Genomic DNA, 16,734 nt, shown 5'->3' with positions numbered 1-16,734 from the left:
AGTGACATACAGCCTTTTCACTAAAAGTCAGCATGTGTGAATGTTGTTTGTCTACACTTCTTCCAACAAAATAATTCTACCCCCAGTTAGTGAGTTTTGCTCTCTGTGCAGGAGAAGGCAATGTGTGGTCTGTATTGGTTGCATGCCACATGTATATTGGAAATTATTGTATGCAATTATTTCAGTTAAGTAGTCCCACTTCTGGATTCACAGTTTTAAATTTGTCATTTTCCTTTTATATGCTACATGGTCTTTTTAATGCTGAAATATATGTGAGAAGGAAAATCATCAGAATAAAAACAAAAAAAGCAGTCAAATAACACTTTAAAGACTAAAAATTTATTAGGTGGTGAGTACGAAAGCTCACCACCTAATAAATTTTGTTAGTCTTTAAAGTGCTGCTTGACTGCTTTTTTTTGTTTTGGTAGTATATAGACTAGCATGACTTTCTCTCTGTTACTTGGTCAGAATAAAGCTTGCTAGCCTGTACATTTTCCTATCTCCAGTGAAAGTGATCTTTATGTCAACTTTGTAAGGCACAGAAAATGCACCTCTATTCTGTCAGACCAAACTCGTAGGGATAGTTCATTTTGTCAACAAATAAGTAGAATCTTAGAATCCTAGGGTGGGAAGGAATCTCGGGAGGTTGAGTCCAGCCCCTGCCCAAAGCAGAATCAACCCCCTAACTATAAATCATCCCAGACAGAATTTAGTTAAAACAGGACTTAAAAACCTCTAGGACTGGCAATTCTATTCCAATGTTTCACCACCCTCCTGGTGAATTAGTTTTTCCCTAATATCTAATCTACACCTCCTGGTCTGTAACTTGAGACCATTGCTCTTGTTCTGACATCAGTCACTACTGGAAACAGCCTCTCTCCATCCTCTTTAGAGCCCCTCTTCAGGAAATTGAAGGCTGCTATCAAATCATCCCTCACTGTTTTCTTCTGCAAACTGAATAAGCCCAAATGCCTAAGCCTCTCCTCCTAGGTCCTGTGCTCCAGCCTCCTAATCACTTTTGTTGCCCTCAGCTGGATCCTCTCCAAGATTGCACATTCCTTCTATAATGGGGGGCCCAGAACTGGGTGTAATACTCCAGATGTAGCTTCACTAGTACCAAATAGAGGGGAATAATTTCTCTAGGTCTGCTGGGAATGCTTTTCCTAACACACCCCAGTATGACATTAGCTTTCTGGGCTACAAGGGCTCATTGTTGACTTGTATCCAGTTTCTCATCCACTGTAATCCTCAGGTCCTTTTCTGCTGTGCTGCTACTTAGCCAGTCAGCACCCAGCCTGTAACAATGCTTGGGATTCTTCTGTCCCAAGTGCAGGATTCTGCACTTCTCCTTATTGAACCTCATCAGGTTTCTTTTGGCCCAATCCTCCGATTTGCCTAGGTCACTGAGGACCCTATCCTTACCCTCCAGCATATGTACCTGTCCCTGTAGCTTATTGTTATCTGCAAATGTGCTGAGGCTGCAATGTTGAACAATACCGGACTTCGAACTGATCCTTGGGGCACTCCGCTTGAAACTGACTGCCAACCAAACATAAAGCCGTTGATCACTACCCGTTGAGCGTGATCAGCCAGCAAGCTTCCTATCTCTTTACAGTCCATTTACGTAATCCATACTTCCTTAATTTGCAGGCAAGGATATTGTAAGACCTGTATAAAAAGGTTTGCTAAAGTCCATGTATGGCATGTTTACTCTTTTCCTGCTGTCCACACAGCCAGTTACCTCCTCATAGAAGACAATCAGATTGGTCAGGCATGACTTGCCCTTGCTGAATCCATGTTGACTATTCCTGATCACTTTTCCCTCTTCCAAGTGCTTCACAAGGGATTCTTTGAGGATTCCCTCCATGGGTTTTCAGGGGACTAAGGTAAGGCTGACTGGTCTGTAGTTCCCTGGATTGTCCTCCTTTTTCTTTTTTAAAGATGAGCACTATATTTGCCTTTTCCCAGTCATTTAAGGCCTCTTCCACTCTCCAGAAGTTTTCAGAGATAATGGCCAAGAGCTCTGCAATGACATTTTCCATTTCCCTCAGTACCCTTGGGCGCATTAAATCCAGACCCATGAATTTGTGTATGTCTGGCTTTTCTAAATAGCTTTTAACCTGTTTTTTCCCCCACTGTGGCCTGCCCACCTCCTTCCCGTAGTGTATTGCCTAGTGCAGTAGTCTGTGAGCCAACCTTGTCTGTGAAGACAAATGAAGGGGGAAAAAAAAAAAAAAGCATTAAGTACTTCAGCTGTTCCCATGGCATCTGTGACAGGGTTTCCTACCTCATGATCACCCTCTTGTTAGCATGCTGGATCCCAAAGCTCATATTTGTCTTCTGCATGTGCATCCAGTGGCTTAAGTGGAATGACAGATGAATGCCCTTACCAAATCTGCACAAGATAATGTTAGGGTGAGTTCTGAATGTCAAGGGCCAATATGGTTCCCAAAACTTGATTTTTTTCTCAATATTTAACTTTATGAAAACCAGAGAAGGTTATATCCAGAAAGGCTACATTAAAAGGACATTATTATAGCTGCAAAGTTAAGCACCCCAAAAATAGGAAATGTCAGATCTATAATTTGCTTTCTTTGTATATGTCCATTATGTACACTTCGCAATTTCATAAGCCCACACTATTTTTTCCCAAAAGATGCCTGCTTCAGTGCTCAGATTAAAGTGTGCTCTGGGCATGAATCAGGCTAAGCAGTGAAAGAAGTTAAAATATATAGGACCCCCCCCCGTATCTTGTTGAGGAAGTGTGAAATGAATGAGGCAGAAGACTGCAGAAAGAGAGGTGAGTGACTGTTAAGGCAGTTGAATGCTGCTCTAGAGAACCGTATTCTATCTAGTAGATCAAAAATTCAGATGATCTGTGTTTCTCATTTTCTTGAGACGTAGGTGTCTGATTTGTAGAGTGTGAAGCACTCATCTATAACTGAGGTCAATGGAAGCTGTGGTCTGAACATACGAAGTGAGGTATAAGGCTAAATAGATTTACACTGAGAAGCCAAGCCCCATTTACTAGTATTGTACGTGCCTCAATTTCAGTCAAATATGTGATTTTATGCAGTTGATTTTATCTGCAGGTACTTGACACATTTTGCTACTTAATTGTTAATTTCTATCTAAATTTCTTATCTTAGAATTAAGATTATGCATTTGAACATGATTTTTGAAGTGTGCATTATGGGTTTTTGTGCATAATGAATGAAAATTCCTCTTAATTATCAACAAAAGCTTAAGTAGCCTTAGTACATGATGCCTGTAAGAAGGCAGCCCTGTTCTAACCAATATTGAGTCACCATAATGAGGCTGACAAGTATCGGAGGGGTAGCCGTGTTAGTCTGGATCTGTAACAGCAACGAAGGGTCCTGTGGCACCTTATAGACTAACAGAAAAGTTTTGAGCATGAGCTTTCGTGAGCACAGACTCACTGTCTGTGAGCATGTGATGAAGTGAGTCTGTGCTCACGAAAGCTCATGCTCAAAACTTTTCTGTTAGTCTATAAGGTGCCACGGGACCCTTTGTTGCTGTTAGATAATGAGGCTGGTCACTGCAGTAGACCTTCTCTGCTATGGACTTTTTGCAAATGAGTGTTTGTGAGGGATTATGGAATTATAGTTATGTGGGATATGGTATACTGCAGAGGAAGCTTCTCCTCATTGAAAATATTCACAGTTTTAAGCATGTTGATCTTAAAATTGGAAACTATTTCTTTTCTATGTCTGTCCTCCTGGAAGACTTGAGCCCTTAGTATGTGTGAAAACCCTGCCTTCCTTGGTCTAAACCATGGGTGTCCAACCTTTTGGCTTGCCTGGGCCGCACTGAGTGAAGAGGAATTGTCTTGGGCCGCATATAAAATATATAATATAGTTAATGTATATAAATCACATAATAATGTTAAAAGTTTATGATCTTGTGGGGCTGCATTATTAGCTGTCCAGGGCCGCATGTGGCCCGTGGGCCGTGGGTTGGACACGCCTGGTCTAAACTATCCCTCTAGAGTTTTTCCCTGCATTTTTGGAGATGTGCTACAGTTTATCGCAAGGATTCCTACCTAGTCTCATAAGACTCCTTAGATCCGTGCTTCACTTTGTTGTGATCCATAGGAGGTTGCCTCTCCAGTAAACCTGGAATTGAAGCTTTTTGGGTAAATGTCTGAGATTTTCTGTAATGAACAGGGAAGCAGACTGGGAGGGAGTCTATGGGAGGTTGTTGAATCAGAAAATCAGAATGCAATGGGTTCAACAGAGCTGGGACGCCAGATGGGTGGCATTGTTAGTGATGCAGCTTCACAGAGTAGAAATCTTCTGCTGAGATCCAGTATTCTTTTAATTTTTTTGGAAAACCCAGCACATCTTTCATGATTAGAGGTGAATCACTTGTGAGATACACTTCCTGTAATGTTATATTCTCAAAGGAAGCAACTTCCAGGAGGTGTGCCTTGGAACTTGCTTTAGTGTCAGAGGTTTGCAATCTACCATGTACCCATTGTACCATCACAGTTAATGAGTCTGAGTTTCTGTGTTTGTTTCAGGCTCATAACCTATGTGTTATCAATGGTACAAATAGTTAGCATTCTGGACAAAACAAAAAAGTGTTATGTTGTGTGGTTGGGGCCTGTCGAACATGTTTCACAATATAGCTGCACATACTGATTGTGCATCCATTAAATAAAACAGTTATGCTTCAGCCAGCACCTGACACTTCCTGTGTTGAGGATGTTCCACCTGTAGTTGCCACAAGGTGTCAGAGAAGATAATACAGACAGCAGTAGCGTTGAGGTGTCCATATTCCCTCTACTGCTCAAGCAGATTGAGCACTGGGAAGTGTAAAATAATTCTTTTGGAGAAAAGGCAGGAAGCACTTTGAGAGCTATTGTATTCTACTAAAGAGCATGAGGAAGAGAGTTACTACCTTGCTCCTGGAATTATATGAGCTTCAGGATCTAAGAATTTTGATAATCAAGTTTTAGCTATACCAAAATGATCCTACTGAAGAATACAGGGAGAATTAATTCTGGAAACCCATTCCTTTTTTGAAAAATGCAGCGGACTTCAAATCCCCAAGAGAAATGGGTTTTATTCCTGATATTTTTCTACAAATTTGTGATGGTTGCTGAAGGAGCAGTTTTCTCTGTTGGAAAGAAAAGGTTAAGAACGTGCTTCAAATAAACATATTTGTGAACAGTGCATGTAGTCAGTCATACTCACAGAAGGCATTGAAAGTTGTTTGTTGATATGTTGGATTGGACTAATTTTTTCTAACCAGATACTTGGTAATTAAATACAAGATGACAATGGAAATACTAACATAGAACACCATACCTCTAATTGTAGAGCTTATTCTTAATCCAGGTTTCATCTTAGTTTACATGAAGAGGAAAGTCTTTAAATTTGCTATAAGCAAATTTGGATAAAACAGTGAGGGGCAGTTGCACTGTGCATTGCACATTATTTGTGAAATCTTTTCTTAGGAAGAAATAATCAGTTTCACACATACAGAATGGAAAGTGGCTGTCTAATAAGGCATACTTCAAAAAAGGGCTCTAGGGGTCATAGTGGACCACAAACTAAATATGAGTCAACAGTGTTGCAAAAAAAAAAAAAAAAAAGCAAACATGATTCTGGGATATATTAACAGGAGTGTTGTGAGCAAGATATGAGAAGTCATTCTTCTCTACTCTGCACTGATTAGGCCTCAGTTCGAGTATTGTGTCCAGTTTGGGCACCACGTTTCAAGAATGATTACAGGTCTAGAGAAAATGGGCAATGGGGGAAGACTGAAAAGGGGACATGATTGCAGTTTTCAAGTATGTAGAAGAGTGTTACAAAGAGGAGGGAGAAAAATTGTTCTTGGCCTAGCCGGTTGCCAGCCTCCAGCCTGAGCCCTGTGGGCCCACTGGCCCAAGTCCCAAAGACCAGCTGCCCGCCAGAGGTCCCCCTCGTGCGCCAGCCAGCTGAGCTCCCCAGCTGCGCAAGCTGCCCAACAGCCAGGTCCATGGTTCAGCTGCCAAATTTGCCCAAAAAGCCAGTCTCTCCCCACCCCACGCACCCCCAGCCCTCCTAAACTCCAGCCAGACACCTCCAGCCCCCACCCCCCACCTTCTGTCCCTTCCCCAACCCACACTCACTCACTCACCTTTGCAAGGGGGCACTCCACATGGCTCTTTTTAGCAACCTCCTTTTTATATGACTACTAGGTCACATGTTAAAGAGCACAGGCTGCTCACAGTGCCCCATATGCTGAAGTGAGAAGGACTCAATTGGTACTTAAACAGTTGAGTCAGTGGTTGAGAGTGGGCTCTTTCTTGGGGTAGGAGGAAATGAAGAGGGGAAGCTGAGTCGCTTTGCGCCCCCACCCAAAGTTTGGGAACCCATAATCTAGAGTACTCTATGGTACTTGGTCCTGCCGTGAGGGCAGGGGACTGGACTCTGACCTGTCAAGGTCCCTTCCAGTTGTTGTGTTCTATGATTCAACGATAAGCTGAAATGAAAGCTCTTTTTCCACTGTTCAGGTGTTTATTACTTCATAAATATAGGCTGGGGTGTAAAAGTGAAAACAAATGCTGTTGAAAAGGAGAAGACGGAAATTGTTGGGCTTCATTTATGTGGTATAATATGTTTGCTTGAAACCTCAGAAAACTCCAGGAAGCTTTAATGATCACACATGTATCTGTGTGGACTAAGACAGCATTTCTCAAACTGTGTTCTCTGGAATACTGGTGTTCCGTGAGATGTTAATAGATATTTTATGGAAAAAAATTAATGCTTGTGGAATTTTTCCTTCTGAAATATTAAATATGAAATTGTGTGTATCAAAATACTAAGGCATTTGAACAGTATTTAGATTGTAGATATATTAATATTTATAATAGTCTAGTTACGCAATTCGTGCTGAAAAATCAGTAAATTGAGATTGTTTTGGCACAATTTTATGAAAACAAAATGTAAAATTTTTAAAAATATTTTTCCATACCTAACTTGTTTTGCATTTCGTTTTCATAAAAATGTTTTTAAGCTTTACAGAAGAACAGTCTGTTCTACTTTTGTACAAAAGAACTACACTAACCACCCTTCTTTCAGCTGTTATATTAATGTTTTGTTTGGGGTTCATACTTAATTTGTAAACTTAATTATAGGGTTGCTAACTGTTCTGTCAGGACATTTGTTGTTCACTCAGATGATTTGTCCTTTTTTTTTTTGTTCTTTGCAAAATAAAACATCTAAACTAACTCTTTTAAATACATCAGCATGTGTGTGTTCTGTCAGTTTGTTCCAAGCCCAAAAGTGTTGCATAGCCAAATTAGATTGGAAAATGGTTGCATAGCCAAATTAGTTTGGAAAATGGTGGACTAAGAGGTTCTCTGGAGAGAGTGCTAGAGCCAGAATATGGTTCATTATGGAGTTTATGCTTCCCTACCTTCTGAATTCTGACATGAAACCACTGGGAGTTGTCCCTCAGTAAAGTGCAGGATTAATCTATTGTGCAAAGGGCATATTTTTTGTATTTAAATCTTGGTTATTTCAAAATGCCTCTTGTGAAATAGAAGTCTTCCCACTCATTTATTTTAGTGATGCAGTGAGGAAGAGGATCTTGTCTTTTGTAACAGATGTTTCAGACTTTCTTCGTGTACCTTATGTATCGCTTTTCATCAGTTCTCAAAGCACTCTACAAGGCTGGTGTCGTCATCCCCACTTTACAGGCTGGGAAACACAGGAACGGTGAAACAACCTGCCCAGGATCATCCAGCAAAACTATCAGTAAAGCCAAGAGTGGAACCTGGGTTTCCACTGTCTCAGACTAGTATACTTACGTACTTGATTTCAACGTCTACACTAGCCAAAAACTTTGAAATGGCCATTTTGAAGTTTACTAATGAAGCACTGAAATACATATTCATCGCCTCATTAGCATGCGGGTGGCCGTGGCACTTTGAAATTGACGTGGCTCGCCACTGTGCGGCTCGTCCAGATGGGGCTCCTTTTCGAAAGGACCCTGGCTACTTTGAAGTCTCCTTATTCCCATCTGCTCATAGGAATAAGGGGACTTTGAAGTAGCCAGGGTCCTTTCGAAAAGGAGCCCCGTCTGGATGAGCTGTGTCAATTTCGAAGTGCCATGGCCACCCACATGCTAATGAGGCACTGAAAATGTATTTCAGCGCTTCATTAGTAAATTTCGAAATGGCTATTTGCATGGCCATTTTGAAGTTTTTGGCTAGTGTAGACACAGCCAGTATGTGTGTGTATTTGGGCTTTTTGAAAGAGCAGCTGTTCTGTGCTAGTAAAGAGATTTTTACTTCCTTTAGTTTGTATTCACATCAGATTAGACATTGCATCACCCTTATGACTTGGAACCTAAGTCTTGCTATACATTCTTGATCCCTGCTCCCTTTACCTATCAATATCAGCAGGTTGAGTATCAATACATGCATTATTTTCAAAGAGTCTGAGAAGGTGCAACTTTTAAATTCACATTTTTCCATCCTTAATGTCTTGGCTTATCTCCCACAAAAATAATTATCCTTTTGTAAAGCATTTTGAGATCTCCAAATGAAAAGCACTGTGTACATCTTCCAGTTATCTCTTAACCTGGGTTTCATACATAATGCTTCAGGCTTTAGTATGGCTGTTTTTTGGCTCTCTGTGAATTTATAGAGTGCAAACAAACTTGGAAACTTTTATCATCTAGAGATGTGATTATATTTTGAAACTAAAATACGGGTGTTCCTTGGAGAAATTTTATGGGGTTGCACTAAACAGTTGGTATGTTAAAACAATGTTTAAATAATATAAAAATTACTGCTCATACATGAGTATCGAATCTCTTTTTATACAAATAGAAGAGAGATTAGTTCTGCCTTTCTAGTAAGTTCTTCTGTCTTCTATGTTATAGAGACTTGGGGAAAACTTCATATACAAAAATTAAGCAGAAAACAAGGCTACTTATTTATAATTTAAAAGTGAGGTGAAAATAATTCTTGTGAAGAGAGTACATTTGTACTTTCTTTAAGCATCACAGAGGCAAAACAGGATTCCAAGAGTTATTTTCCTTTTGAGGGTCATTTTTCGAAAAGTTTATTGCATTTTAAAGTATGAAAGCTAGTGAATGTTAGATCAAATTTTATTTCCCCTTTATTTTCAGCTACAGTGCTTTCCATTTTTAGTATGTTTGACATTGATGGTTGGTTCACAGTGCATAACAAAAAGTTGTGGTATGTGTGTGCATCTGAAATCCTTCCCCAAAGATGGTGTTACAGTGCCATTGTAGTTAATCCTAACACATTTCTCATGCCCATTTCGGAGAGATCCTCTGAGGGTGTGTCTGTACTTAACCAAGATTTCAGGACATCACAGTCAATGTTCTGGGGCTTGATTTTTGCCATGTCTGTGAAGACGCAGCAAAATTGATCTTTCTGAGCTCATCTGTCAACCTTGGTACTCCAAGCTGACAGGTAGAGTAAAGGTCACTGGTGTGAGCTGGAAAAGGCCAATTCAACACCAGGGAAGAAAGTCAGTCCTGATACATCAGCTCTAGTTACACAAATGGCGTGGCTAGAATTGCATGTCTCGCGTCAGCTTGATCCCGACTGTAGACCACACCTTATTAGGCTATCTGGGAGGGAAGAAAACAGTTAATCAAGCTAATTGGCTTGCATATACAATTTTCTTCACCTGGCCTGTCTTCCATCAGATTGTATCCAAAAATAAGGCTGTGTTTTTCATTGTGGTCTTTTCTTTGTTTTTCTTTGTTTCTAAACCAGAATTGGCATTTAGAGGTGTTCTGTTCACTTTCAGAATTCATTTAGGTAGAGTAATGTCAGCAACTGCAGCCAGGCTTTCATCACTGTTCATTCAGCTGATTTATGATCTATTTTATGGTTTTCAACTTACATTTATGAAACACATGTATGTTGCTCTACACACACTGTGTCATAACATTTAATGCAGTTTTGGTTTATCAGTCACGTATTTTAGAAAAATAACTGTTCTGGATCAGTGACTTGACTCATTTATTCCCCGTCCCCTCAAGTTGTACAATGTAAGTTTACTTGATTGAGACAATCAGATTTTTAAACATTTTTATTTAAATGTTCTTGTTCACTGTCTAGGGTACCTTCCCTCCACCCTCCTTCAGAAGACCAGTGTTTAATATTTGAGTGCTTTGTTCTTCCATGGACATACGTGTGTGATTTATTTCTCATTGTTGGATCTCTTGTAACTGTTCTGTTTGGAACAGACAAACTGTATGCCCATTTCTTCTCTTTACATAATGACTGAAGATTTATAGTCCTTCCCCACTGAAGTTGAGAAATACTCATTTAGTAAGTCCATTTAAAATTTAATAAAAACAAATGTACATGCCTGAGACTGGTGTTCATCTGCTAAGGCAATTTAATGGGTCAGATTTTGTTACTTCGTTCCAGGTTTGATCCTATGCAAGAGTAGGAACACGTGAATGGGATATAGTAGCAGTAATAGTAGTTTTCCTATAGTATGTGCACTTTGTAAAAATAATTTAGCTTACTTCAAAAGCGTTTTCCCGAATATCATGTGGAGTATTTCCTTGCATCTGGTAAACTAGCTAGAGAATGTTCCGGTAGCTAAGCACACATCAGATACAAAGTGGATCAGCACACTAGCAGTAGTTAGTTGTTGGACTTGTTAGATGTTAAGAAGTTTTGCTCATTTAATTGAGAAAGCTTTATAAAATTCAGCCTGAGTTTTAACCCTTAACCAGCTCCATGACAGGAAGCTTTTTCTGCTTTTCTTCCAGCATCATTGTTGTTTAGTTTGAATACATTTCCAGGGAATTTTATTTACCATTTTCTCATAGATCTGCTGTATAATACAGTTAATGTTATATGCTATGACTTGAGTATTCTGGAAGATTAACAGTTTTAAGAATACTCCTGACTAATGATGTCTCTTCTTAAGAGACCGGATGGTTTGGAGAGAGAGAGAACATTGTGCATGGGTTAGTGTTTGTGTGTGGTGGTGTAGGTTACTTGATAGTAGAAAACAAATCTCTTCCAAAGTCCCTGAATTTCACAGATGTTTTCTCATTTAAAAAGATAATTTATAAAATAAATCACTTGTTAATGGAAAAGATGTTCTGTTAAGACAGGGAACTGAAATTCAGGATAGTTTGGTTCAATTCTCAGCTATGCCAAAGAATTCCTGTCTCACTGGGTAACAGCCAGTGTTTCGGCCTATTTCCGAGGTGTAAAATACCTTCCTACTACAGTGGCATATTGGTATCAATTAATATATGTATTAGTATTGTAATCCTATAAGTACGTAAACTGTTAAAGAAAACAAGCAGTTGTTGATCTCCAGGTTTGGAAGCTTTTTGAAGGTATTCCCAACCGCTTGCTTAATTTTTACACTAGTGCAACTACTATTTTTTTTTGTCTTAAATGCTTCCAAATTTGAAATCGGTCATACCCAAAAACTTGAAAGTAAATTCATTCCCTTTGAGTTTTCTTGCTAGCTTTGGGGTTCCCAATCACTTTTTAATATTTTGAAAATGTTTTCCCACCATTCAGTGTGTGAAATACTTCAACAAACAGGGAAAACAAACTATACGGTAAGTGGTATCAAAAAGAAAGTAAAACTGGAACAAGAATGAGTTCTTCTTGCCTTGCTCTAATCTGCTTCAGTTACAGAAATCTTACATGTAACTGGAAATGATAATCAATTAAAATATTTTGGGGACATAAGTGACTTTCTTGAGTGTTTTTATGAAGGTAGTTTGCACAGAATTTTCTAAAAATATTACACTTTTAATGTATTTTTGAAAGGTTAACATTAGTCAAACGCTTGGTTTAGTTTTCGGGGCCAGTCTTTTTTGATGAAATCGTGGTATGAATATGTTTCAGTATTTGGTAGTCTAACTCTACATCTTTCTGTCTTTGGTAGTGTAGCTCCACCTGAAATTGTCCTTGGATGTCATCAAGTTTAAATGCAAAATTCTTTTAGTTTTTTGCTACAGTGAAATTTTCACTCATGCATAGACCCAATATGGCACTCATTTCTCCCTCAAACAAAGTAGTAAGAACCTCCTTCCATAAACCAGCAAGTTAATTCTCCTTCAGGCTGGGAAGAACAAAAGGGATTTATTTATATCTCTGAATATTCAAGATTCTTAGAAACCATTATATGAACACCTAGACAGAGTTTATTCTAGAACTCTTCCAGCATCTATGTGCCATTTCCAGCAGAGAGAAAAGAAAATAAGTTTGTATTATCATCAGAGCTGTTTTTCAGCCTTAGCTGCTTAAGAGAAAATGGCTTTATATTTTCTTAGAATGTTGCACTTTGCAGAATTTAATTAGAAATTAAACTGTTCTGAATAAACATTCACCTGCTTAAAGTTTGGTTTTATTTCCTGCTATTGTGGAAGTTAGTTACATTACACTATAGATGGATTTAAAAAATCAGATTTTTGTTTACTTAAAATTCCTGTTAATTTTCTCTGACCTTTTTCCTTTTTTTCTGATTTCCCTAAGTACTTTCATTTCATACCCTCATTTTCATTAATGTAAGTGCAATTTATATGCTTTAGTTCTGAATGGCAGTAATACAAACAAACTTTCTATTAAGGCGTTTTAAAGGGATTCCCGTGCTAATTTTTTCTGTTATGCGATGAACAGGATAGCAAAAATTTGTAGTGTACAGTTGAGACAACCACCTTTTTTCCTACTAAGAGTCACATCTGAGTCACAGTTTAGGGATATCTGTTTAATATATACTGAGTGATGCTTTAGTATCACACTTCTTACACAAGGGTAATATGGTCACTGCTTTTAATGGATTATTGAGAAAGCAGAAATAAATCCACAGTCAAGGTTACAACTATCCTGTTAAATCCACAGTTTTACTTCCATTTTATAACTCTGACTTGAAGTTCCATTTTAGTTCAAAAATTGGCAGCTTGCTTTTAGACCAGAAGTAATGATTTCCCTGTATATTTTAGATAGGATAAGGAGTTTATTTCTTGCAATTACAGGGCAAATACATATATACTGATTTCTCTTTTTTCAAAGAAAGGTTAGTTAACAGTAAAAATAGGCAATTTGGCTCCCTTCAGTCAGCCATGTCATGCTTCTTCCTTTGTCCACCCCAGTTATACTTTAATGTAAGGTAACCTGCAAAGGATATTTTAAAATTGGGCTTGTACTCATTGTTTGATGTATGAACAGGGTCAAAACGTTATTTTAAATATTTGTCTGCTTGCCTTTTACCTTAGAAATATCAAAAATTCTCCCTGGTCTCTCCTGTTTTGTCTAGTCTCCCCTTGCCCTGCCCCCCCCCCCCCCGAGGACTTATTATGTGTTTCACAATATGCATAATATTAGCTTATACAGCTCTGTAGTAGACATGGAGATATTGGAAGTTTAACACAGCATTCTTTACCTAAATTGTTAATTACACATTTAAGTGAAATACATAAAGCAAACTAGACCAAAATTTTAGTATTATTAGGTTTTATGACATTTCGTTATTCTCCACATCATCAGTGTCCCCCTGGCTAGACAGGATCTGACCTGTGAATGTAGATAACTAGAAAAATCATGGAAAACCAAGAAGTCCTGTAGCACCTTATAGATAGACTAAGCAATCATTTGGAGCATAAGCTTTTGTAGGCAAAGACCCTTTGCCCACAAAAGCTTAATGCCCCAAGAGATTGGTTAGTCTATCAGGTGCCACAGGACTTATTATTGTTTTTTTTCAGGTACAGACTAACACAGCTACCCCTCTGATACCAGAAAATCACCTTAACCAAACATCACATCTCTTTTAAACATCATAAAGAAGCAAAGTAGGGCACAAGCCCAATGTTTTTTTTCCTTTGCAGGTCTCCTTTAAGAGCAGAGGCATCCTTGATCCAGCAGTTTTGGAGGTAGAGGCAAGTAATTTTTTACTTTTCTGTCAACAATTTAATAATTTCGCAGGGGTAACATACTTGGAAGAGGACCTCATATAAAAATCTCAAATGTTGTGTACACTTCATACACTTGTTATGAATAGAGCCCTACCAAAGTCCATTTTGATTAATTTTATGGTCACAGGATTATATAAATGGTAAATTTCATAATTTCAGACATTTAAATGTGAAATTTTGCATTGTTACTGTAGGGGTCTTGAGCAAAAAAGAAGCTGTATGCCAGACGCTGCTGACCAGAAAATGGGCTCTGCGGGCAGAGTTATGAATAACAGCTGTGCAAAAGTAAGGATGGTATGGTCTGTGTTTGCCACCGTTATTTCTCTGCTGCTGCCTGCAGAGTTGGGTCGTTAGCAGCTGCCACTCTCTGGCCTCCCAGCGCTGACAGCAACAGGACAGAAGTAAGGGTGACATGGAAATGTTACTGCCACTATTACTTCTGCTCTGCTGCTGATGGGATGCTGCCTTAGAGCTGGGTGCTTGGCAAGCATTATAACCACTGCTCTCCAGTTGCCCATCTGTGAAGGCAGTGTAGAAGAAAGGCGGTAATACCATGACCCTACTAAAATAATCTTGTGTTGTCTTTACAACTCAATTTAACTTAAGAAAAGTTTTAGACAAACTAGCTAGCTTAAACTAATACAATTAATGTGTACAGAAGAAAGGTGCGTTGCAGGTGTGATTTTCACCCCTGCTTCTTAGACCTGGTGGAACCAGAGTCTTTCCCTCAATTCCTGTAGGAAAGAAGTGTACTACAGATGTAATTCTTACCCCTGCCTCCTAGATCCGGTGTGACCCAGAATCTTTCTCTCAATCCCTCGGGAAGAAGTAGATATGAACCAGGCGCCCCCAGTCTGGGGAGTTAATTCCAGACCTGGCCAGCAGGTGTAGGTGATTGAAACTCAAAGGGGGGTTGGGCTGCCAAACCCCTTTATACCCCTTTTGTCACGTATGCTTCTTCCTGGTCTCAAGTGGCCAATCGGGAGGAATGTTTTTGAACCCCAGGTTTCCCGGGGAAGGTGCAAGGCTCAATTTGCACCTGTGAATTGTGGACAATTGGGCACCTTTGGAGGTGAAGGGCGGGGTTCCCCATTCTTCCTGGGGAAGTGATCAGGCGTGTCGATCACCGAGATCAGCCAGAAGGGCGGCCATTAGCTAGCCCATTCACTGTGTGGTTTTTGTGTATAATAGAGAGGCTGGGTGAGACAGCACACTTGTGTTCCCAGGACATCAAAGGCTACCTGTCTCCCCTGCTTATTTCTCTCTCTGTCTATCCCAGTGGGGGGAGAGAAGAAGAAAAGGCCAAATGGGGGGTTCATGTCTGGCTACAGCATGCTAGAGAGATGATGGGAGAAAATAATGAAAAATGTGGACCTTTGTATTTTGGCTCGAGTTCCTCTTTCAATGATTAATACCACTTTTGAGGGATACACTTGAATTCTCACGTCAACCTAATGTAAATATGAAAATGGTGAACATTTAAGTATTAATCTTTGTCTGCAAAATACTATGCAACGTACACAGAATACTGCTGAAAATGACACACTAAGCTCTTTAGCATTCCATCTTGATGTGTGAATGGAAAATAAGTTTATGCTGGATAATAGGTAACTCTTTTACTGTCTCTAACATAAAGCTCACTTGTGCTGTATAGGCACAGCCCTCTATTAGGGAGCATCGTCTCAGAGGGGTGGCTGTATTAATCTGTAACATCTTAAAGATCATTTTATGTATTAGGTAGTGAGCTTTTGTGGGTAAGATCCACGTCAGCAGATTCCATCACAATCAACTTACTACACAGATTACAGAGCGAGAATGTGTGAGAGACACTCAAAAAAACTGAGCAACCACCTAAGTAGTATCCTGTGCAACAAACAGGAGGGGATCAAGAATGACCTTTCTGACCTAGAGACTCTCATCAATAACCAGACTTCCCTGAAAAGTGCCACATGACAGGACTTCAATAACACAAGACAAGCTATTTACAATGCTCACTTCACCTCCCTACAAAAGAAAAAAGACAAACTATCTAAACTCCTTCATGCCACAGGGATCTATAGCTGTGACAGCGTCAACTCATGGGATAACATTGTTAATTTTTCCAGCTACAGGCTTAGCGTGTCAGAAGAGTGTTCTGTCTCGGGAACTCTTTCTGCCCCACCACTCACGTGAACATGATGCAGTTCTGTGGTTACCTGGAAGCCTATCTTCACTGAGAATCTGATGAAGTGGGTCTTACCCACGAAAGCTCCATAATAAAATGTAGTGTTTAAATTAAAAAACACCGCAAGCAGTCCTGTAGCACTTTAATTTTTTTCTTTTTAATTAAGGAACGTTGCAGGCATAGATTGTTGTGAAATTGAGTTAAAGCTTCTCCCAGCATGCCAGGTGTAGGTAGCGTGTGTGCTTAGCATTCAAGTTAACCGCCCCCATCAGTACAGGAAGACATCTATATCCCTCTTCTTCACTGAGTGCAGGAACTGCTGTTATAATTGGACCTATTGCACCATGGAGGGACAAAGGCTTCTAGTTAGCCCACGGTCCCCTAATTATCTGTGTAAGGGCCAAGCATAATGTGGTCCATAGAAAGCAGTTTCATATTTTGTTATATAAACTGGGCATATGGTTACATTCTTATTTTTTTCTATTTTAGTATAAGTAGTAATCCTGTATAAAATACGAATGAGAACAAATTCCCAGTACCCTTCTCCCCACCTCACTGCCTTTGCTCAGATCATGCTTTCTCCACATTTTAAGTATAGTAACTTAACTGTGAAATTT

At 39.4% G+C, this 16,734-nt stretch overlaps 1 protein-coding gene across 7 annotated transcripts in view; it reads left to right on the top strand.

Moving 5' to 3' along the window:
• QKI (QKI, KH domain containing RNA binding) overlaps nt 1-16,734 on the top strand; it is a 255,289-nt gene that overhangs the window by 138,124 nt on the left and 100,431 nt on the right. For 3 of the 7 annotated variants that reach the window (XR_012645002.1, XM_074990269.1, XM_074990270.1), the window contains exon 4: nt 13,867-13,917. The exons of the other annotated variants lie outside the window; for them this stretch is intronic. Coding sequence is in view for 2 of the 3 variants with exons in the window: in XM_074990269.1 (XP_074846370.1) it covers nt 13,867-13,917 (51 nt within the window). In the remaining variant the exon portion in view is untranslated. The remainder of the gene's footprint in view (nt 1-13,866; nt 13,918-16,734) is intronic. 7 annotated transcript variants of the gene reach the window in all.

The sequence above is a fragment of the Carettochelys insculpta genome, chromosome 3 (genome assembly GCF_033958435.1).
Source record: "Carettochelys insculpta isolate YL-2023 chromosome 3, ASM3395843v1, whole genome shotgun sequence".
Lineage (NCBI taxonomy): Eukaryota > Metazoa > Chordata > Testudines > Carettochelyidae > Carettochelys > Carettochelys insculpta.
This window is presented reverse-complemented; position numbering and strand designations above follow the sequence as displayed.